Genomic DNA, 24,459 nt, shown 5'->3' on the forward strand with positions numbered 1-24,459 from the left:
GGAACATTTCATGACACTAGATGGGATGTAAGACCCCTATGTTATAAGTGAAGTTTTCTTCATTAATCTTGTATATGATCCTATTCGCTAGACATGTTAGAAAAGATATCCTACCATTTAGAAATGCCCACAAGTCAATAGGCTGGACAATCCAAACAGGTAATGTGGCACAAAGAGGTGAAGACCCAGAGCCTACTGGTTCAATCAAAGATGGACAGGGTTATCTGAGATGTCTGTCAGTGAGAGGCAAAGTGTTCCAGTGAAAGATGCAGAATGTAAGAAGACTCACAGATTCTCAGAAACTAAGTATACAAGGTGGAATGACTAGTAGCATCCATGAACAAAGAAATCTGATCAGAGTTCTTTACATTTAGCAACAAGGTAATTCTGGGAATGAGAAAAGATCTAGAAAGCAGATTATGAATCTTAGAACATTTAGGTTGGAAATAGGATTTAACGATTGAGAGGGACTTCTCCATGAATGAAAGCATTTTCTCCCTCCTATCAGGCAACTGTTAAGTATCACTAAGCAGGATGAGCATAGATCTCTCTGCAAGTTGTGGAATTCTAAGCAGGTCATTCAAAGTACTTAGTTACTATTCCTTCTTTCCTCCTTCCCATTGCAATAGTCAGTTGCTGGCTCTGGCCTTTTAGTGAAAAATTTCTTTCTAGGTCATAAATTGTCTACAGTTTCAAAAGCCCTCTCATGCTGAGGCTTTGTGAAGCCTTTCTTGCTTGCCTCTTTGGCTTTCCCACCACTCCTTTCCCCAGCTTTTTTATGGCATACTCTTGCACACCTCCCTGAACTCTGGAAACTTACTTGATCTTGAACCCATCCATGTTCTCCTGCATAGATTCTGGCTCGCCTTGACTTCTCGCATCTGTATGACCTGGTTACCACCTGTGTTGGACCCAATGTTGCACTGCTCAGATCCCATTTCAAGGAAGGACTTGCTGCATCAGCTTAGCTGCTTGAAGTGTTGTCAGTAGACAACCTTTAGCTGTCAGACCCGTTAGGGGTTACGGAGAGCTGCCTTGCCTGATGTCACAGTCCTTCCTGGGCTATCCCATATCCAGTGACTCACTGATGCAGGAGTACAAAATCCTGGCCTGCTAGGCCCAACTTGGGAAAACTCTAAAACACTATTCTTGCTCCTGAGCTCCACTTGAAGTTGGCCTTACATTGCTGCTTGACTTTTCCCTCTACACACTCCTGCTTCCTTCCTTTGCTTCTCTTCCACAGGTTTTAATTTCAAGGACACTCCTTAATAAACATCTTGCATGGTAAATTCCAACTGAGCATTTGCTTTCAAGTGACTGGAATCTGCAGCACCACAGATTTTATATGTGTGTGCATGCATATATGCATGCATATATTTTCATATTTCACTTACCTTTACAAAGAATAATGAAAAATGTCTAACATTTACAAAATGAGAATATTATAAGTCCCATAGACACTTTTGTAATATAATTGTAACATGATTAGATTCTTTTGCTAAAGTCTGCATTCTACCCTGAGATCTCCAACCTCCAAATGATTTTAAAATTTGCATACATTAAGGATTCACTCTATTGCTCTAAATTTTTATGGGTTTTGAAAAATGCACAGTGTCCTATATACACCATTACACCGCCATGTGAATAGTGAATAGTTTAATCAACCTAAAAAAAATCCCCTGAGTTTCACTTATTCAACCCTCCTCCACCCTAAACCTCTGGCAACTAATGATCTGCTTACTGTCTCTATTAGTTTTGCCTTTTCCCAAATGCCACATAATTGGAATCATAAAGTATGTGGCCTTTTCAGACAGCCAAAACAATTTCAGAAAAGATGAACAAGTAAGAATACTCACTCTTTCTTATTTCAAAGCTTATACAAAGCAACAGTAATCAAGACAGTATGGTATTGGCATAAGGACAGATATACAGATGAATGGAATGGAATGGAATGGAATGGAATGGAATGGAATGGAGAGTCTAGGAATAAGCCTGTATGTCCATGGATAACTAATTTTTTACAAGGATGTCAACATCATCCAATGGGGAAAGAATTTTTTTTTCAACAAAGAGTTCTGGGAAACTTGATAACCACATGCAAAAGAATGAAGTTGGATATTCCTTTACACCGTTAATAAAAATTAACCAGTTTTGCTCCCCAAGCAAGTCTTGGTTCTGTGTCCTTCTTAGTTTTCCTACAGAATTTGGCAGTTGCTTAAATCACCAGCTGTTTTAGGTTTTACTCCTTTGTTCCATCACATTGAATATTCCTTGGGAATAGGGATAGTCTTCCTGTTCTGAATCCCAAGGGTCTAGAACACACATAATAGTGGCTTAAGTAAATGTTGTTAAAAGAAAGAAAATTAAGAAATAGTTAGATTAATAACAAAGGAAAGGGTTTGGTTTTGCTTCAGAATATGAAACAACTGCAGAAATTTATAAAAAGGTAAAAGGGTACTGTGAAGGAACAGATTTAAGGATAAGGTATGAAAACAAGAGGTCAAGGTCTCTAGGGTACACAGACCCAAGGGGTGGGACTGAATGCCTTCCCTAATGTGGCCTGAAGGGATTTCCTAAAGTGGAGCTCTTAATAGAAGGAGAAGGTCAAAGTTGCTGACAACAGGGGCCTACATTGTAGTTCTAACGGCGGTTAGAACCGAAAATTGTCAGTTGAAGTTTTTCTGGGAGTTCGCAGGAAAGTCTGTGGGATAGACAATAAAAAGTCAGGTCCCCAAAATCTTCAGAAACGTGCAAAGGTGACAAAAAAACAGGAGGACAGGAACACCTGGGTGGCTCAGTGGTTGAGCTTCTGCCTTTGGCTCAGGGCCTGATCCTGGAGTCCTGGAATGGAGTCTCCCACCTCCACCCCCATAGGGCTCAGCACAGGGAGCCTGCTTCTCCTTCTGCCTATGTCTCTCTTGGTGTCTCTCAGGGATAAATAAATAAAATATTAAAAAAAAGGGGGCGGGGAGGACAGCACAAAGAGCACAGATTTAAAAAGAAGGTACAGGCATAGCCTTTTTAGTTTAGTAAATCTTTTCTTGGAAACGAGAGTATTAAGTTTTAAAGTTTTAGCAGAGCCTCTATGCCACTTACATTATTCTTTCTAGGTTCTGTCATACAATCATTGGTCTGCAGTACTGTTTACAACAATACCCTTTAAAATGTCAAAAGATTTGCACCAATTTCTACTGATATTTATCTTCTGTTGCCTTGCCCGTTACATCAAATGCCTTGAACCATCATAAACATTGCATTTTCACCAGCATGAAATTCCTCCTTGGCAATTTTGTGGCACTACAAGCACTCTTCTTGGCATAACTTTTAATAGCCAGAAAGGGTCAAAATAGTTCTCAGAAACAAATTACAGTAAAAAGAACTATGACAGAAGAGCAAACAAACAGACTTGTGAAGGTCATTCCAACTGCAAAGAGCACAAGCTAGTCCACTAGCTCTCTCTGGCTGAGACAGTACAACCGTAAGATTAAGCTATTACCATAGTAACTTTATTGAGGGCATTCTGCATGTCTACTATGGTCTCAGCATTTTACATGGGTTAATCTTAATCCTCCAAACAATTATTTGGTGAGAAGATACTATTATTATCCCTATTTTTATGGAGGAGAAAATAGAGGGGGTGGTTATCATTAAGGCAATCTGATTCCCAATCACATAACCTAATCACCTTACTATATATACTACTCCCTCACATCTCTCTACTGCTTGGTTGGACATGAGAAAGGTATATTCTAATTCCACACACACATATACACATACATACTGGTACTTATGACATGAAAAATTCTATAAAAAATTGGCACTCCATGGGGAAATACTAACTGAGGTATAATTGCATTATTAAAAGAAGATAACTAGAAAACGGGCTGGAAATGGCAGTAGAAATTCAGAGGTCTATTTCTCATTCCCTGAACACTGGTATCTTCAGCACCTCTGGGTTTCTACATGAGTTCTTTTTTCAATGCTGTCACTGCCCTTCCCTCTCTTAGTTGCCTACTGAATAATTATTAGTACTCATCCTTCAAGATACATAATATTATCACTTCCTCCATGGAAATTTGTCCAAATCTCCCAAGCAGAATTAGTCATGCACTTGGCTGGATTCTCATTACTTTGTTTATATACTTTTATACCATCTGTAAATGTTCAGTACAGGAAACAGAAACCACACTAAGTGCTTTAAGCAGACTGAGATTTAAGACTAAGAATTAAATGCTTACAAAATTGTTCCAAGGGTTCTAGGATAGGTCTTCTGAAATGACTCAGAACACCACAGAACGGACCTTAGCATAAGAAAACACATGATACCTATGATCCAGGGATCAGAAGATCAGAGTTGGAAAGCTGTCAATACCTCAACCGAAATTGCCTCTTGGCAGCCACGAAGTTGCTAAATGGGCATTGGGATGCTGGAGCAGACTAATCACAGGACCTTGCCAAGAGAAAATAACCAAAGGGGCAGGAATTTGCCCTTCTAAATCATATATGCATCCATCAAATTGGTAGGATCTAATTTATCCAGAACCCTAGCTGAAAGAGAGTCTAGGAAATATCTTTTTTTTTTTTTTTTTAGCTTTTCAGTAAGCTAAACTTAAGTAAGTTGCAAAAAGTAAGACTCGCCAAAAAGAAGAAAACTGGAGCTCAGTGAGACAATTCATGTCCCCCTCCATAGCACCTTGCAGCCTGTATTTTGATGTATGTGCTTTCATTAGTGGCTCACAGTTGCAGTATCCCAAGAGAAGGAGAATATATGCTGCAAGGGCTCACATGATGTCACTTCTGCTGCATTCTACTGGAAAAGTACTTCATAAGACCAGCCAGATTCAAGGAACAGGGGGATATACTTCACCTCTTGATGAAAGGAGTTACACAGAATCCATGGACATTTTTATCTACCATACCCCCTGTGTTACACCTGCTTCTCCATAATTAGGTTAAAAAATCCTCATATGCCATGTCTTGATATTTATTTTCATACACTAGTGCCTGGCATAGAGCAAACTGCTGTTATGGGGCTGAACAAACAAAACACTGCATGTTTGGCAGTGGTTGGAATACAAAGTTAGGTGGAATACAAGGCATGGGCCCTGCTCCTAAGGACTCTGCCTTTGGTAGAAGAGGGAAAATGGTGCAGCAAGATTAAAGGGGCTTTTCAAACAATAGGAAAAGTACTATTCCAATAGGAAAATGCAAAGCCAATTACCTTAATTGGGACACACAGGTCAGAATGCAAGCACACATTATACATGGTGCCTGGGAAATTAAGGTTTGCAGTATATTTTGAGGATAAGATTTGGATTCTCAATAGTTGAGTATAATTAGTAAATGGAACCACATGAGAAACTGCCCAGGGATAAGAAAGTAAACTGCATGTTCAAAGAAGTAGAGGCTGCCCACTTAGCCTGGAGCAGGAACTGGTGTCAGGGCACAGTGGGAGGCTGAAGGGGCACCTTGGAATAAGGCTGCTTGGATTTTATCTTGTTAGTGACAAGATCATAAAGCAGAAGAGCATCAGGGTGAATATTGTGTTTAGGGAGAGGGCCATGGCAACGTATGCTGAATGGACCAAAACAGGAGGGACGGGAAGTAGAAAGAAACAAGTATGATGAGGTCTTAAACCTCATGCTGGCAGTGAAGATGGCTAAAAGGAAGCTAGGGGATTGAGTGCCTGCTGTTCTTTAAGATGCACTATTTCATTTTATCCTTAAACTTTGGTGTCAACACCATCATCTTACAGATAAGGGTGGAAACGTTCAGATAATTTAAGTGCACCTAGGCAGCTCAGCTGGATAAGTGTCAGACTCTTGATTCTGGCTCAGGTCATGATCACGCTCAGGTTGTGGCATTGAGCCAGCATCGAGCCTTGCAACAGGCTCCATGTTCAGTAAGAAGTCTGCTTGGGATCCTCTCCCTTTCCTTCTGACCTTGCCCTTACCCCCCTCTCTCTCTAATATAAATAAATAAATCTTTTTTAAAAGTTCAGATAATTGAGATAACAAGTCCACTCATTAATGGGATATCTGGTTCTTTTAATTTTGAGCTAAAAGTTGTATTTTGCTCTTCTCAGGACACAGAAATATTTTATTACCAAGCTTCTATTTTGTCACAAGTCTGTGCAAGGTCCTCACCAAGTGATGAGCAAGTAAGACATTGCCCCTGCCCTCTCTCTCTATTTCTGCTCATATGGTGGAGAAGGAAATGGACATTTCAAACAAAATGCAAGGGATAGAAGAGGAGGAGAGAGGGAAAGGAAGATGGGGCACAGCAGCATTCAGCCACTTAGTTCCAAAACTGGCATTAAACATTCATTCAGTACATATTTAGCACTTAATAAGTGTAAGCCCTGAGCAGGGCACTGGGAAGAAAAGATGAAGCAAACACTATTCCTATCTTTCCAAGTAGAGGAAATTGGCATGTAACACACAAATGCAATAACTACTGCAAGGGAACCAATGAGATTCTGTACACAGTAAACCAAGAGACAAATAGGAAGGGATTATTTCTTGCTGAAGCATCAAAGAAAAGCTTCAGAAAGAAGGCAGACCTTGATCTGCATATTGATAGGTAAGAAGATGGCCAAGAAGCAAAAAAGGATAAGGAAGCCGTGACTAGTGTGGGGGGTACAAAATAGGGGACAGGGACTGCAGTGTCATTCACTGCAACACAGCAATCAGATCATGTGGGGCAGGGCAGTTTTGAGGGGGGCAGTATGAAACAGCAGGTAATGGGGTAAATGCTAGGGTCAAATTGAGAGGCTTTGCATCTGAGTCTGTACTTCCTCCACGTGTGCCTTGAAATCATTCGTTCAGCTTCATTATGTGTCCATTTTCCTGTCTGTAAAATAACAATACCTTCCTCCTCTCTCTCCTGACTTCTGAACCAATTGAGGAATAGATAGATGTCAAATAGAAATCAATATATACAGGCTTTGATCTGATAAGCCTGAATTGGTGGATTTGGCTTGGATTTGAAGTGAAATGGGCTTCCTAACATGTGCTCTCCAGCCCATTTTTTAGGCCCTACAGGGGAGGAATGTTGGAGTTGCTGAGAAGCTTTTTAGTGTAAAGGACTGAAGCCTTCTCATATCCTGCAGACCCTTGTCACCCAGGGTCTGGCCCATAGACCAGCAGCATTGGCCTTACCCAAGAGTTTAACAGAAATACAGAATCTCAGACCCCAGGAAAGACAGACTGGATCAGGGTCTGCATTTGAATGAGATGCCCCAGCTGTCCCCTGCACACATGAGTTTGAGAAGTGCTGCCAGAGAACACCAGAGAAACAGGACAGGTAGATGAGAGACTCTCTCCATCTGGCCCAGGGGAGAGGCCGAGGATTGGCAGACAGGTGGCAGAGGATTCAACCCATTGCCTCTCTGAGGTTCTAAGATCCCACTTGGGGCTGGCAGGAATTCTGGAGGGCAGAGAGGTTGCTCTCTCCCACAAATGTAGAGGTCACAGAGGATAACCTCATGCATATAGCTCTAGCGATTGAATGCAACATTCTCCAAGATTGTGAGTAAGGACAAGGGGATATTTGAAAAGACAAAATTTGGACTACTTGGGGGTTTAATTTTTTTTTTATTCTTAAATATTAGATCCATCTAGAATTTCTTCTGAGTCTCTACTTAAAAGTCACGTAATGGGACATTCTCTGAGCACCTTACTGAAACCCCTGTGACTGCCACCATCTGCAATGCACAGGGCTTCTGCTTCCCTTTCCTGCTTTAGGCCATGTGCCTCCTCCCTTCCCCACTAAAACGTACGATCCAGGAGGAACTATATCTATTTTGTTCGCTGTTATTTCTCTGGTGGTGCCTAGGACAAAGTGGTACTGGGGACATATGACAGGTGCCTGATAAATATTTGTTAAGTGGATGAATACAAGTTTGAGATCCCCTGGGACATCCAGTGGAGTGGTCCAGGAATGAGAAGTCAGGAACTCAGGGGAAAATCTGCACTCTAGGTAGGGACTGGGAGTTATCAGCTCTTGATGGGAACTGAAGCTGGGAGGCTGGATGATATTACCTGGTGACAGTTCTGCATTTAAGGGGAAAAGGCTTTGCTTGTTTGATTGAGGTGATGTAGGATTCCAGAAGAGAAGGTGGTGTCATCCCCAGCCAGGCCTGGCCACAGAGCATAAGTGGATCATCAAGAACGCCATCAAATGCAGCTACCTCTTCCGGTTTTCCTTGGACAAAGCTAGCAACTTCTTGGAAAGTTCTGTGATGTCACAAGAGACAAAACAGCCAACAACACCATTTATCATTTATGGAAAAGCACTTTAATAATTCACTGCTTCAATTAACATTTGCTGTTAATCAAGATTTCATGTCTGAAAACATCATCCCCAAGCTCAGCAGGTCAGTTTGGAATCAAGCTCCATCTGTCTGTCATGAAGCCCAGGGGGATGGACACAAGGAGACAAATGCCAGGCCTGCTTAAAGCAGGAAGTGGGGGCCACTGGCCAAAGCAGGCTGCTCCTAGGAGTCAGGGACCCCATGGAGTTAGGGAGCAAACCTGCATCTCTAAAAGAAGCCTGAACTTGGCGACTTCCCTGACTTTGGCCACCTCTCCTAGTCATGGAACCTCGCCCAGGAGCGCTCCCCATTAAAGCACTCTCGAACCTACAAAAAAAAAAAAAAAAAAAAGAAGAAGAAGAAGAAGCCTGAACTTTCCAAAGGAAACAGCAGAGTGTTTTTCTCTACACGAGAGGAAGAGATTACTACTTAAAGTCTCTGTCACATCCCCTCTAATACAAGATTATTTCACTCCATTTCTTCCTTTCCTGCAAACTGAAAAGACAATCTGTAACAAATTGTCCCCCTATTTGATCATTTATAATCTGATCATTTGCTAATAGCTGTTTCTGCCATAAGGTAGCACTGCCTGCAGGAACAGGGAACTAGCAAGAAAGGATACTTTTTACCATTTATTGTTACCAATACTGCCATTATGTCTACTATTCTAAGATGTATAAAAAAATTTTTTTTCTGGAGAGAATGGAAGAGAGAGCGAGAGCGTGAGCAGGAAGGGGCAAAGGGAGAAGGAGGGAGAGAATCTCAAGCAGGCTCCACACTGAGCGTGGAGCCCAACACAGGGCTCGATATCACAACCCTGAGATCACAACCTGAGCAGAAATCAAGAGTCGGATCCTTAACTGAGTGAGCCTCTAGGAGCCTCTAGGAGCCCCAGATAAAATCTTATTTAAAAATTGTGGCTGCCAAGCATGTTTTAGTGAAATGAAACCATATTTACAGATTACTAAATAGCATCAAATGACCAGATACTATTATTTGACTTACATATCAGTTACTTAATCTCTCTGAGCCTCAGTTTCTCCACCTATAGAATAGAAGTAATATACTCAGAAAGTTGTTGTAACTATTGAATGAAGCATGGAAAAAACACTTTGCACATTACCTGTCTCCTAGGAAGCACTAAAATGCTTTAGTCATGTGTTACAGGTGAGCTGCATTTCATACCCCCCTGGAGATAAAAAGTGAGCACATGCCTTTATTTTTTCAATTATACACTTTGGCCTTTTCATTCATTCAATAAACATTTATTGAATGACTACTATGTACTGGACAATGTTCTAGGAGCTAAGAATCCATTCAAAATTCTAGCTCCTGTGAAATTTGCAGTCAAAGCCTGGAAGAGATAAGTAAAGGAATAAATTCATAGCTGGCCACTCATTCAATTATTCATTCATCTTTCACCACTCCTTTCCCACCCCCTCAAACTAGACCATAAACTAGTAGTTAGCTTGGAATTAGATGTTGATAGATGATAGATAGATAGATAGATAGATAGATTAAAAATAACTAAGAAAATGTTAAGTGTTGATAAATATCCAAGTGATGAGTGTGGGGGCTACCCTAACCTGGGTGTCCAAGAAAGGCCCTTCTGAAGCTATGACATGGAAGCTAAGGAGTCAGGGGAAGTGCAACGCAGGCAAAGGTAACAGCTGGTGTCCAGGCCCTGAGGTGGGAATAAATATCCCATTCCAGAAACAGAAAATCATGTGGCTGGGATGCAGTGGGCAGAGGAAGAACAGAGAGAAAAGACTAGAGAGGAGGTCAGGCCTTGGAGGATCTGTGAGCCAGTACAAGGAGATGTGCATTTCTTATGAGCAGGAAGGTCAGCCCCTGGAGTGTTTTGGCAGGAAAATAGCAAGACTGATTTATATTTTCAAAAGTTTACTCTGTACAGAGAGTGAATTCTACAGGGGCAGGGGGCTGAAACAGGAGAAACCAGGAGAGCATACCAGCGGCCCAAACCAGCAGCATAGCAGCAGATGGGATTCTTTTTGATTTGGGAGGTAGAATCATCAAGGATTACCAAAAGATTAGAAATAAGGAAAGGAAAAACAGAATCTAAGATTTCTGGCAACTTTGAGAAATCCAGTCTCTCCTGGTTAAAGCTGCCACCATGTCCAGATATGCAAGAGCATTAGAAGCTTGCTTGTTTGAAGGAATCCATCCTACTTCCAAAAATATATGAAGAAGGAAACCCGGAAAGCACATTCATCCCCTAGCCTACACAGTTCCCACGGCTGTCACGCAGTACTTGAACACTGGTTTCAGCAGGTCAGAGGATGCTGGTGTACAGCTGCAGCAACAATCCTACAAAAATCCTTCATGGCCACAGCACTGCTTCAGCCTTGGATTTCAAACTCATAACTTGGTCAGCACAAAAATACAAATACATGTGGAGACTTTCCCCCACAGTTCCACTGGGGTGGCTGAGTCTCTGCCATTGTCAACCTCAATCACATATTGAAGCAAAGCTCCTAACCCCACTCCAGACCCTTGGCCACAGCCCAGATGCACCCATGGATAGTTCCTGTTTGGAGTCCTCTGTATCATTTTCAGCACTGGGTCTCATGTTTGCCATGTAGATGGGCTCTTAAAGGTTTCCTATCATCAAATCTCCTTATGCAAATTATCTCATGTTTTCCCCTGAGCTCAGCATTTGCTTGGTTACATAAAGAGGAAAAATGCCCTTTTAAACCTAGTCCCACAGCAAAGTGGGCCTACTGGTCACACATTTAAATAACTAACCACTCAAATGTCTTGCTCACAGTGAGGGAAATCTTCCCAATTGCTATCTCCATCCAAAGAAGCAGAAGACCACCATAAAGCCACATTTTCTACCTCAAAAGTCATCTACTAATATAAACACTAATGAACATATATTTCTCCCATAAAAAAATGTGACTGTGTAAAAATATATTCTGAAAGATACAAGTGGTAGATGAGCCAAAGCAAGAACAGAGACTGACAATCCAACAGGAACATAATTTATCTTGGTGGCAGGTGGGGAGCATGCCCTTTTGAGCTGAGATGAACTGACTCTTAAATTAATTGGAGCAAGCAGCATCCATTCTGCATAGCAAGGACAGGCCTTTTAGAGCTACTGTAGTTCCTTCTGCAAAAGCAGGCCAGGCTCAGAGATTGCCAAATGCTCTTTAACACAATCATGATGAGGTTTATTGTTCCAAGATGGGCAAAGCTCAGAATCATACCGATAACAAATTACTTCTCTCTTGGCATATATTAAACCATGGTGTTTTTTTTTAACAAAGACAATGTTCACTTGAAATGTGTTTATATATGTTAGGTGAAATAATAACAAACAAATAAACAAACAAAAACCCAACTGGTATTCAGTTTTCTCTTAGGAAATGAAAGTTAAGCCTTGCCTCACCCTTCTCAACCTAGCAATGACCTGAGAAGCAAATTGTGAGGAGCCTGGTAGAGAAACTTGAGACACTGCTGGAGTCTGCGAAATGCAAAGGATGAAACTTTTAATCCTAAAGGATGAAGGGAGTCCCATGAGGGCAGAGGAAGGGTGCAAGAAGGGTCTGGAAGAATGGAGAGATGTAGAAGGGAAAGCGGGAGCTGACATAGGCAGAGAGAAGGAGGAGCCAGTGGAAGCTAGTACCCCCTGGGGCACATCTGTGCAGAGGGTCAAGTACATCTTCCGTGGCACAAACTAGACCGAGTTCTGAGCTTGTTCTCCCCACACCACGCTCCTATGCTGAGATGACCTCATCCCTCCCTTCTGTTATTATAGTTCTGCCTATTTTTCTGATGGAGAACAGCCAGGCTCTGGCAGAGTAGCCAGAGGAAGACTTTGTTGTCCCTCGTCCCATCACAGGGCCCAGGGTGAGACATTTTTAAAGGGTTATTAGCCCATGTGGATTATTCAACCACAACTGGTTTTCAGCAGTTATTATTTCAACAAAGATCACCCCTCTAAATATGGGAGACTCAATTGCCCTGCACAGAGCAGAGCCGGGAAGAAAGGACCATACCACACACAGATTACAGTGTGAGGCCAGAGACTCCACTCATGTGTGACTACAGGGAGGACTGGCAAATCTCTTCGCTCTTATATCTTGGTTTACAGAACATATGTGCTCTAGTAAAATCAGTTGTATAGTTAATTTAAATAAACTAGATATTCCCTTTTATTTCTGTTATCAATTTAGACCTTATAAATCCAATGGGAGAAGTTCTGAAAGAAGATATTAGCAGGTGAGTATAGAAGGTTTCTATGTATCAAAAACTAACCCAATACAGAAAGACAAATGATAAACCAGAGGAAATATTTGCAAACAGACCAAGTGTTAATTATTTCAAAACATGCAAATGACAACAATGATGTGAATTTTTCACCTTTCACACTGAAGATTTTTAAATGACAATGCTCAATACTGGCAAGGGTGTAGTATAATGGTTTCTGGATAGCAATTTGGTAATAGGTTTCATAGGTTTCAAGACCTTTAAAAATGTTCATATATTCTGATCTATAAATTTTACTTCTGGAATAGATGTCAAGGAAACAATATAAAATAGGATCAAAGATTGAAGCACACAGCTGTCCTTGGAAGCATTATTTATAAGAACCAATATTTGGAAAATGATTAGGGAAGTTATGATAAATCCATACACTAGGACATGGTACTGCTATTGAAATGATGCTTGTGAAAGTTTTCAATGATATAGAAAAATTGTAATGCACTGTTGGTGGGAATGTGAACTGGTACAGCCACCCTGGAAAACTGTGTGGAGGTTCCTCAAAGAGTTAAAAATAGACTTGCCCTACAACCCAGCAATTGCACTACTGGGTGTTTACCCCAAAGACACAGATGCAGTGAAACGCCAGGACACCTGCACTCCAATGTTTATGGCAGCAATGTCCACAATAGCCAAACTGTGGAGGGAGCCTCGGTGTCCATCGAAAGATGAATGAATACGGAAGATGTGGTTTATGTATACAATGGAATATTACTCAGCCATTAGAAATGATGAATACCCACCATTTGCTTCGATGTAGATGGAACTGGAGGGTATTATGCTGAGTGAAGTCAGTCGGAGAAGGACAATCATTATATGGTTTCACTCATATGGGGAATATAAAAAAATAGTGAAAGGGATTATAGGGGAAAGGAGAGAAAATGAGCGGAAAAAATTAGAGAGGGTGACAAACCATGAGAGATACCTAACTCTGGGAAAAGAACAAGGGGTAGTGGAAGGGGAGGTGGGCGGGGGATGGGGTGACTGGGTGATGGACACTGAGGGGGCACTTGACAGGATGAGCACTGGGTGTTATACGATATGTTGGCAAATGGAACTTCAATAAAAAAGAAAATATATATTAAAAATAAATAAATAAAAGCTGGAGAGGCAGGGAGATTCCAACCAGGAAAAAAAAAAGAAAAATTATGATGACAATTTTTTAATTAAAAAATTCTTTTTTAAATTAAAAATGCAAGATATTAATTTACATCCACGATGTGATTTCAACTATATCAAATTTCACTGCCGAAGATCTGGGAAGGAATAGATTAAAATGCTATCACCTCCTTTAAACAGGTAGGATTGATTTTTCTGCTTCTTTACACTATTATGCCATTTCTACACTTTCTGCACAGAGAAAATGCTTTTATAATTTAAAAAATTATTAAATATAAAACACAGATACACCTTAAAAGGAACCAAGACTCTGGAGAAATGGCTGAATTCAAAGTTGTGGTATGAGATTTATAAGACGAGCCTGCTGCATTTTGTTGGTATCCAAAAACAAGGGAGCTCTTGAAGACTGTTGAAATGAGTCCTATCAAAAGAACATGGAGCCAATGTGAAGAGGCTCTCATAAGCCTAACATGAGACAACTTGAGCTCCAAGAAGAAAAATATTTGCAAGTAACTGAGACACATTAAATATATCAAAAACAACGCCTGAATTCATAATGTTATGGAAATAAAAATCACTGGTCCTTTGGAAGCTCAAGGCACCTGAATTATCATTTAGAAAGCTAGAAGATGAAGAGAAATAATGAAGAACTTATTCTGTTGTTGTTGTTTTCTGTACAAACTACACCTTAAGGCAGTGTTTCCTAAGTGTGGTCCCTGGGCCAGCAGTGATCACCTGAGAACTGGTTCCCAGTGCCACACCCCAGACCTCTCTTGAGACTGAATCAAAATTCTGGGGTTGAGCATAAAAGGATTAAGAGTAGGCTCTCTGAGCATCACATTAAAGTCTGGTTCCTCTGGTTTTGTTCTGTCATTTTCTCACCAACTACAAGGCTCTGCTATGGCCTTTCCTTCTCAAAGAGACATAAAACCTGAGGTTCTTGAGTGGGCTCAAAGGGAAGAGACTAGGTGGGTCTTTCAGCCTGCTCTCCATGACATACAGATCAACCTGGCCAAGGTGAGAATTCTGGATCCAAGTGCTCACACACCTCAACTATGGATCACACTGGAGGGTGGGGCCAAAGTCCTGACTATATTGATGCTTCTCTCAGCCTTTGTCTCAGGTCATGTAATGTCCCCCAAATAGCACTAAACTACACAAGTCACAGGTCAGTTCTTTCAAGCCAATAAGCAAGTAATTCCAATCTTTTGTAAACTGTTCCACAGCTTAGAGAAAGGTTATAAATCTGTCATAACACTGGAATCAAAACTAGACATTGCTGCACTGAATAGGGGTGATAGGATGCTACCAACTAGTGCTGTGTATGAATGATGATTCAAATACCCTACACTGATGATTCAAAAACAGCCTACCTGGCTGGCTCAGTCAATAGAGCCTGTGGCTCTTGATCTCAAGGTTTCAAGTTCAGACCCCATGTTGGATATAGAAATTACTTAAAAATAAAATCTTAGAAAATGAATTAAAAGGGATACCTGGGTGGCTCAGTTGGTTAAGTGCCTGCCTTCAGCTTAGGTCATGATCTCTGGATTCTGGGATTGAGCTCCCATCAGGGTCCCTGCTCAGTGGGGAGTCTGCTTCTCCCTCTGCTTCTGCCCCTCTCCCTGCTGGTGCTCACTCTCTCTCTCTGTCTCTCTCACTCTCTTTCTCAAATAAATAAATAAAAATCTTTAAAAGAAAGAAACAAAAACAAACTCCTACATGAGGAAATTCAGGTAACATCCAAACAAAGAGTGGGGTTTACTTAATACCAATTTACCAATGTTAGCTCCTCCACTGTGACAAAGGTAGCATGGCAATGTAAAATATTAATTACGGGGGAAAATGGGTGAGGAGTATATGGACACTCTCTGTGGTATCTTTGTAACATTTCTGTAAATCAAATATTCTTATAAAATTTAAAGTTTGTATAAAAATTTTTAAAACCTACTTAAAAGTTAATCATGCCACTCTTGCCTAGGAAGGGCTCAAGTCATGCTCAGATGCATGGGTAAATGAAACATACTCAAAGGATCCTATGACAGTGGCTCTCACTGTATCCATGAGACCTCTTTGGCTTCCTGTTTAACCACGGCTGGAACTGAAGGATGTATACCCCTCCCTGCCTGACATTTCTTTCCTGGATTTCTAACTACCACTTCCTCATATTTTAAAATAAGTACCAAAACCCAGTGTGGGTAATAACTAGTGACAGTATGCTGCTTTGGAGGCACAGAGACACTTCCTCAAAAGACCACGTATCTCTTGACAGCAAGTTCTGACTACCTATTCTTAGAGCAAAAGAGACATACCAGAAAGTTTCCCCAAAGAGGTTCAAACTCTATCTTCAAGAAAGTCAGATCCACCAAATAGATGCCAAGTCCCACAAGCCTGAAAACTGGAACAACAGTAGTTGGTTTTCACACCCAGGAAAATTTTCCCTGGCCTCATTCTTACTGACCAAGATGGTCAGGCAGGAACAAGAAGCGTGAGCCTGTGCTGCGCAGCGGGGAAGGCCACTGCTTCCACTTAGACACAGTACTCTGCTACAACGTCACCCCGTGGACCACTTTTGATAATATAGAATACTGGGATGCTTTGTGGCTATAAATCTGGCCTGGTGGCCCATGATTGATTTCTCACCTATGATTAATATGCTTGAGTCAAAAACAGATCTGAAAGACACAAAAAAATTTCTGGGACAAACACCATGGATTACATAATGGACCCCACTATCAACCATAGGATTGGGGAGGAGGGGTACTGTTTCAACAGTTTCCTCTTCATTGATTATAGACAGCAAAACCAATGCCTTGATTCTCTTTCACCGCTGAATCTTCAATGCTAGGCAAGGTTCTTGACACACAATATGTGTTTAATAAATATTATTAAATATGTTTGTTTAATTTCTGGACAGAAAATGCATTGAGACCAATATGACGATAAACTTTGTATCCTTTGGACCATATAACTTATCTTGGTAAATGAATACTTTAACATATGGGTATTAACACAGTTGAATGAGTTAGTCTTCCCAAAGCCTTGATCTCCTTAAATCTGATCACAGGGCTTAAAGGCCTTTCCATCCATGGGCTCCTCTTACAGACAGGTCTAGGGGATCTTGGCCTGAAATTAATAGAATTCCAATCTGTATCATCTTTTGTTTAAAATAAATTAGAACAAGTGTGAATTTCCCCCACTCACTCACTTCTTCAGATGATTAGTGACCCTGGGAAAATACTGAACACTCAGAAAAAGATCAAACAAATTTTGGAGGGAGAAGTCTACCAATTGTGACCTAAGATCCCCAAGCTATCAAAGGAGTATGAAGTGGTTTAATTGGTTCCTCGAGAAGACAGCAGTTGGATCAGACATTGGCCCCCTAAACCACTTGCCATTGTGTTGGCTCACAGAGGCTCCAATGATCTGAACAGGGAACTTCCTTCAAACAGCCCCTGCAGTCAGTGAGAGAACGAGTCACCCTCATTGTTCTATCAGGTGCAGGCCGCATTTATTCTGGGTTTGCTCTTTTAATCCTCTGTGAGCCATCCACATGGGTAAGGCCTCTGGTCTATTATCGGAGTGTAATCTTTTCACTTTCAAAATAGCTTCTCTCTGGAGCCAGAAAGCTTAAATAGGGCACCGGAGTGCTAATCAGCTCCTGTTCGTGTGTGGGAATGGCAAGCCATCTGTGTAACAGCCAAAACAGAGAAGCTGGATTCCCTTGGTCTGACCCAGGAATGCAGGAATGCCACCATCAGCTCCTATGCCAAAGACACTTGCCTGAGTTCCAATTAGTGTAAAAGGGGAGAAAGTAGCAGTCGGGCAGAGGAGATCAATGTACTTCAGCTGTGGATAAACACAATTTCTCTGGTGCCCTTAGACTATTGCTAGAATCAGAAGTTTCTGGGCTAAATTCACTACCACAACATGAAGGAAAAGATTTCTTCTGAATCATCTATCTTTTGACTTGATACAGAAACATGAGTTTATTTTCCTAGGACATTCTCCTCCTTGGTCAGGATTTACGCACCCATTTTCATTTTATGATCATTCAAACATTGATCTTTAATCAGAAAAAAAAGAAAATAAAATGCTAAATTTTTATACATAGTTATTAATCCTATTTGTTCTTAGATTTATAACCATGTCAGGTTACACCAGAAGCCATTTTAATTAGTTTTTTTTGCTTTTGTTTTTCAATCTGAGGGAGGAAAACACCTGTCTAATCCTCCTTTGGGGGTTAGAGCAAGCCCAGTAGGAGCAATTGGCAGGAGAGCCCAATGCCAGAGCTGGGTGCTGACATTCTCAGTGAGGGTAGAAAGAGTTGGAGACCAAAGGGCCTAGAAGTAGATAATGCCAGAAGATGAGAATATGTCATGTCTTAGAGAATAATAATGACCAAAGCCAGGAACATTGATTGCATCTCCAATATTCCACATACCCAATATCCAACCCAACAGCAAACTCTTTCAGTTATACCTTCAAAGTATGTTGAAAATTCCATTACTTCTTTCTGCCTCTACCATTGCAACCTCATCCAGGCCACTTTCACTCTTTCCTACATAGTCTGATAGACTCCCAACTGCTCTCCTTTCTTCTGATTTTACCTCCCCTACCCTAAGCCAATTCTCCATATGACAGTCCAAGTTATCTTTTCAAAACATATCAGATGATTGCACTTCCCTACTCAAAACATTTCAAAAGTAATAGTTTCAGGTTAAAGCCAAAGTCTTGACCACGGCTTGAAAGGCCCTACATTCTATTCTCCCCTTGTCCTCACTACTGCTATGACCCCATCTCTTATCAGTCTTCTTCCACCCACTCTGTTGCAGCCTTTACATTAGCATTTCCCTCTACTGGGATGTTCTTCCCACCAGACAAAGCACGATTCTCACTCTCAGTTCCTTCCAATCTCTGTTCAAGCATCACCTTATTTGAGAAGCCCTCCATGATCACACTACATAAAATACTAACTCCTAGTACTCCTTGTCTCTCTCTTGCTGATATATTTTTCTTCATATCTATATATCTGTGTAGATGACCATATATATATATTTATATATAGATATGTATATGTTTATATTTTGCCTCCACCCCACAACCAGTATCAGGCAGTAAGTTCCATTAGGTCAGGGACTTTGTTTTAGTCACTGATGTATCCCTACTACCTAGAACAGAGTCTAGTATATGACAGACATTCAATCAATATTTGTTGAATAAATAAATGTATGAATCCCACATTTGGCATTTTATTCAGCAAGAAAGGACAGAATTATAACCAAGAGACAAAGGTAAGGACCAGAAGCCAGGAGGACATAACAACAGAAGCACTAGGAGCTGGAGCAGAATCAAAGACAGAAGGGTCCATGGTTCAAAAGCCTGAAAGTCACTTTTATTGCCCACCAGATGCTTGATATGGAATATGTCAACCTGATTGGAAGCCTGAGTTTCCCAGAACCAGGAAACTAGTAGTTTGAGGACTCCACTTCATATTATCCTTGGGGAAATTGGAACATTTCCTAATCTCCAGAACCTGTTCCATTTTCTGGAGTTCTCCAGGCTCTAAGGAGACTATTTTGTGTTGTCTTCATCTTTGTATTTTGACTGTCTGATCTACTGCCAAGCACACGACATGTGCTTGATAAATGAATGTTGAACTGAACTGTGAGTATATCAAGAATTCCCTTTGCAAACTTGTGGAAGATGGGATGAATCCTGGATCTGGAGATGGGCTGAACTGTCTGATATCCATCCCATTCTGTACTGTCCCTTCTCTCCAGAGTCCTTGTAACTCTTCTCATCCTAATCTTTCATCCTTGAAAGATAATATAGGACCAAATCAGGACTGAGACATCTACTTTAGAGTATGGTCTTCAAGAGGGGTCTGTTCTTTCTTAGAACAGCATCTATTCTTTCATAGCCTGTGTCTAAACATAGAGCCACCCTCTCCTTCTTTGCCCCACAGCATTTTTTGAATTCTAGCAAACTTGAATATAAATTTTTCTGGACACAAATTCTCGTATGTCTTCTCTTTGTCCTTCATTTCAGTCTTATTCTACAAATGTTTATTAAGTTATTGTCCCATGAATAGTGCACGCAAGGCAGTCTCTGGTTGAGTACTCTTCATTCCTCTTGGCATGTTTTTAGGTATCTGAGCTGATGAGACAGCTCCCTCTACAGTCTCCTCGATATCTTCATATGGCTCTTCCTTTGTCTTTGCTAATGTATTTTATTTTTAAGTCAGAATTATCCAATTCTCTTAAAGCCAACATTCCATTTAAAGTCTTCCACTGCAGAACTACAATCTTATTTTCTTCTTGTCTTTAGAATATCTACCACTTTCAAATCTAATACCAACCTTTCTCTTTTTCTCAATTTTTCCATCACCAACAAATTCCTCCTTATTGGTTAGAATTAGGCCCTGTACTAGTCAAGATTCTCCAGAGAAACAGAATATAAATATCCTATTTATTTATCATATATATATTATATATGTATATATATAATATATATACACACATACAAGTAAATATATTTATTATTTTTAAAAGAATATTGCACCTCTAAGTTACATATATTATACAAATGATAAATATTTTTATTTTTTGAAACAAATATACATATTTGATAAAGAGAGAGGAAGAGATTGATTTATTATAAAAGAAACTGACTCACATGATTATGCATACTAAGACGTTTCAAGATCGGCCATCAGCAAGCTAGAGAGCCAGGACAGCTGATGGTATAGTTCCAGTCCAAGAGCCATAAACAGCTGAGAGTTCAGTTTGAGTCTGAAGAAAATAACAATATTCTAGTTCCAGCAGTCAGGCAGGAGGAATTCCTTTTTACTAATGGGGGCGGAAGGGTCAGGCTTTTTGGTTTATTCAGGCCATCAACTGACTGGATGAGGCCCACCCACATTATGAAAGGCCATCTGCTTTACTCAGGCTGGTGATTTGTGATTCAAATGTTAATTTCATCCAAAACAGCCTCACAGACACATCCAGAATAATGTTTGATCAAATATCTGAGCCCCCTGTGGCCCAGAGAAACTGACACATAAAATTAACCATCACAGGCCCTTAGTTGCCAAGTCTTCTACTTCTTTCTCTGCTTTCAGAAAATAATCTGAGAGGAATCAAGGCCTTTTCAGACTCTGCTTTTAGCCAGAGGTTCCCTCCAGACAACTAGTTGATTCTTACTCCCTGTCATGACAATGTCCTGCCTCTGCCAGGTTTACACTTTGTGGGAAGTGTGTATTGTTCAGTCACTTATTCCCAAGCAAACATTTTGTATGGATCACTCATTATGCATCAAGCATTGTGTCAGGAATCCTGTGCTCATTTCATCTCGCTCAATTGCCTAAAGGTGTCCATAATTATTGCACTTTTTTTTAGGTCTTCTTTCTTGCCCACATGGTCTGCAGAGAAGGTCCATGTTCAGTCTCTGTGTCTTCTGCAGGCACATAGCTTCTTCATATATAAACAGTATTTCAGTGCTCGCTTCAGCAGCACATATACATATATAAGCAGTAATTTTCTTCACTTCATGTCAGATTATTTATTTATTTATTTATTTATTTATTTATTTACTTATTTATTATTTTGCACATCTGAAAGGGCTTATTATTCATAGGCAAAGCTAGTGGCTAACTTACAGCAAGATAAATGTAGGTAGGAAAAGAAGTCACAACCTGGCAATAGACTGACCCACCTGGACAGAGCTGAGAGATACTAAGTGACCCTCCTGGCTGACGGTGGTTGTCAAGCCACATCCACATTTACGGGTATCTGAGCAATACTGAGTTTAGGGGCAAAAGACAGAACTGAAATAGCTGCCGGATCAGCAGGAGGTAGAGTGTAGTGATGGAGAGCCTATAGTGGACAGAACCTCAAAGACTACAGAGAGGCTGCCTACACCCAAGGTAGTCATTCATGTTGAGTTGGCTGCCCTCAAGTTCAGAGACAAGACCAAAGTTTCTGGAAACAATTGGCAAGAACAGGCCTGGCTTTGGTGGTTCAGAGCACAGACTTCGAAGCCAGACTCATTTCACATGCACTTTGCACTTGAAAAATTTGGGGTAAATTAGTTAATCTCTCCTTACCTTGGTCCCTTCAACTGTGAAAACTGTGAAGTGGAAAAACTAACGAGACTGTTCTGAAGTTTACATGAAGATATATTTAAATTAGAATACATAAAGCTGAGCACAAAGTAAGCATTAAGCTGCTATTTTATACATTGTCTAAACAGGGACTAATGCAGAAGACTAATTATAGCAAGTAAATGGGAGTGAGAATTGAAAGCATTCTCAGATTTGAAAATTTAGTAAAAATGTTCAAGTCCAAATAGGAGATTGCCATGGTTATAAATATGAGAGTGAAGAGGTCACCCTATTATGCTTGGCCCAGGCCTGGAAGGCCTTGCTGACCTATCAGCATGGCTTTATAAATAAACCCAACTTTGTGAGCAGATGTCTCAACATCCCCGGGCAGGAAGCTGCCCCATCTTAGGGATCCACATAAGATAATCTTGAAAAATTCCTAGTAATGCCCCTTCCAGAGATAAACCATACTAAGTCCGGATCTTGTTCTATTTAATGAGGTTAAGTTTTTAAAACTTAGTTCAAACAGGAAGAAAAGCACAGCACCCATGTTTCACATGACCTGATTTGGGCATCTTCCCCAGGTGTCTAGTGAAACTGAAGTCCTTCAGTTCTCCAGTTCCTGACCTGTGACCTGCGCCACCCTCCATTCCCTTTCTGGAACTGAGGCTCTGTCACATTCTGGATAAGCTCAATACTGGAATTACTTTCCTAAATGAATCCCCATCTTGGGACCCTACCTCTGTGACTGGGCCTTCCAAATGTTGAGAAGATGTCAAGATACCATTTGCATTGTATTCTTCCGCACTATACTTTGTCCACATGTGAAGATGCACCAATTTCTTGGGTTTCTCCCTGGCTGCTCACATGAAATACACACTTTTTGGGTCAATATTGTAATAATTAAAGACACAGACTCAAACTTTTAAATTATAACACTGTTGTTTATCAATATTCTGCACGTGGAAAGAAGAATTACATATGGTTCACACGTGGACAGCATCACTATCAGAAATTCAAAATATTGGGACGCCTGGCTGGCTCAGTTGGTAGAGCATATGGCTCTTGATCCTGGGGTCCTGAATTCAAGCCTCACATTGGGTGTAGAGATTGCTTAAATAAATAGACTTTAAAAGAAGAAATTCAAAATATCAAAGTGACAGTTGTCATTTCCTAAACCTTGGTGTGAAACAAATATACAGAGCTAGTTGTGGAACTTGGACAGCTATCAGGAGTTTCAGAAATGCCTTTCTCTGTGATTTAGGGAGGCAGAAGCAGGGGGTTCTTTAATTCCAGAACTGTGTTTTCTTTTTCTATACTCCAGGGTTTATAATCATCTATGGGAAGGAGTATCCTGTGGCCCAGGAAGATTGTGGATACTTTCAGCAGAAATGTGAAGGAGTCTTTCTTCCTCATCATACTCACTTTCTCTGCTAACTTTAGCAGATAATATGCTCTCCAGCCCCATTTGGTAGCTTACTAGAGGTCTGTGTCACAAAATCATTCCTAACTAGGACTTCCCTAGTCATCTATATGACACCAGACAAGAGAGGATCATTTGTTCACAAGACTGGGATTCATAAAATACCTGTAACTGTTTGGGGTGGGGGGAGGGTGAGAGGAAATGTTGGAGAAAATGGAGATAATCTGGAGAGGAATAGTGACCCCAATGGCAGGACTAGACAAAGAGTAAATGAAGGAGGTACAATGGTCCCAGAGACCTTTGGGGGGAAAAACCCATACTAACAGTAACCTGCTTCAGATCTTTAAAAGTGAAGTGGTGTGTAATAAATGACTGGAATACAGGATTCTACACAGAGGGCTTCTGGTTCAAGAGGACAGACTGAACATACTTTGCCTTTCCCAACCCCTAAATCCCACTAAAATGATAAAACCAGAAACCAAGAGGGGCTAAATTTTTGTGAGCTCTTACATCCAGCAGTACTTAAAACCTAGAATTTTAAAAATCAGCAGGCTTGGCTCTGGGAGAGCTGGGAAGATGACAGGAAACAGTGCTCACCCTTACAGACAGCCTGAGAAACAATCCCACAGAGATACCACCTAGAAGCAGCAGTTTGAACAATGCCTGAGGCTTATGGAGAGATTTACTTACTAATATCAGAGCGTTTACTGGAGGAGTAGGAATCTTTAGGGAACTTCTTCAGGGACAGCAGAGATGGCAGGCACCAATTCCCTCACTCATACCCCAATCTAGACACATAGATACCCATAGGAACCAGGGTACCAGCTAACCCTCTCCACTTAACCTGCTAACCACATGCTCCACCTCATTGTCCTCCTATGGACACACTCCCTCCAGCCTGGCTTTGGCTCCATGTCCCCTCCCATAGAAGACCCAGGTGAATCTTGCTAATACCACATGCCTCAGCCTCCTCACCCCTTACTGCCCTCTTCTACACACCTGCCCCCTCTAATAAGCCCTTGGCTGGAGTCCGTCCAAAGTGGTACCACAGTCCGACAGGGTGCAGGCAGCCCTGACAGGGTCCAGTACCACTCCAAAGTGACTCCTGGGAAAAGATAACACGCACACACACCAATCCAACTATGGTCCCAGCAGTGGGCTGGAGTCAGACATCTGGTCTGCCTACAGGTCCTGTCCATCAACTAAAGGAGTCTG

The 24,459-nt window shown here is 41.0% G+C and overlaps 1 protein-coding gene across 2 annotated transcripts in view; it reads right to left on the reverse strand.

The window, feature by feature from the left end:
• Positions 1–7,962: 7,962 nt before the first annotated feature.
• The window catches only part of NLRP14 (NLR family pyrin domain containing 14), a 125,587-nt gene continuing 109,090 nt past the window's right edge, over positions 7,963–24,459 (reverse strand). Inside the window, exon 12 of one of the 2 annotated variants that reach the window (XM_072725727.1) lies at positions 7,963–8,237. In XM_072725727.1, coding sequence (XP_072581828.1) covers positions 8,039–8,237 — 199 coding nt within the window. In that variant the 3' untranslated portion in view covers positions 7,963–8,038. The remainder of the gene's footprint in view (positions 8,238–24,459) is intronic. The other variant, XR_011995105.1, reaches the window with a different exon arrangement.

The sequence above is a fragment of the Vulpes vulpes genome, chromosome 11, assembly GCF_048418805.1.
Source record: "Vulpes vulpes isolate BD-2025 chromosome 11, VulVul3, whole genome shotgun sequence".
Taxonomy (NCBI): domain Eukaryota; kingdom Metazoa; phylum Chordata; class Mammalia; order Carnivora; family Canidae; genus Vulpes; species Vulpes vulpes.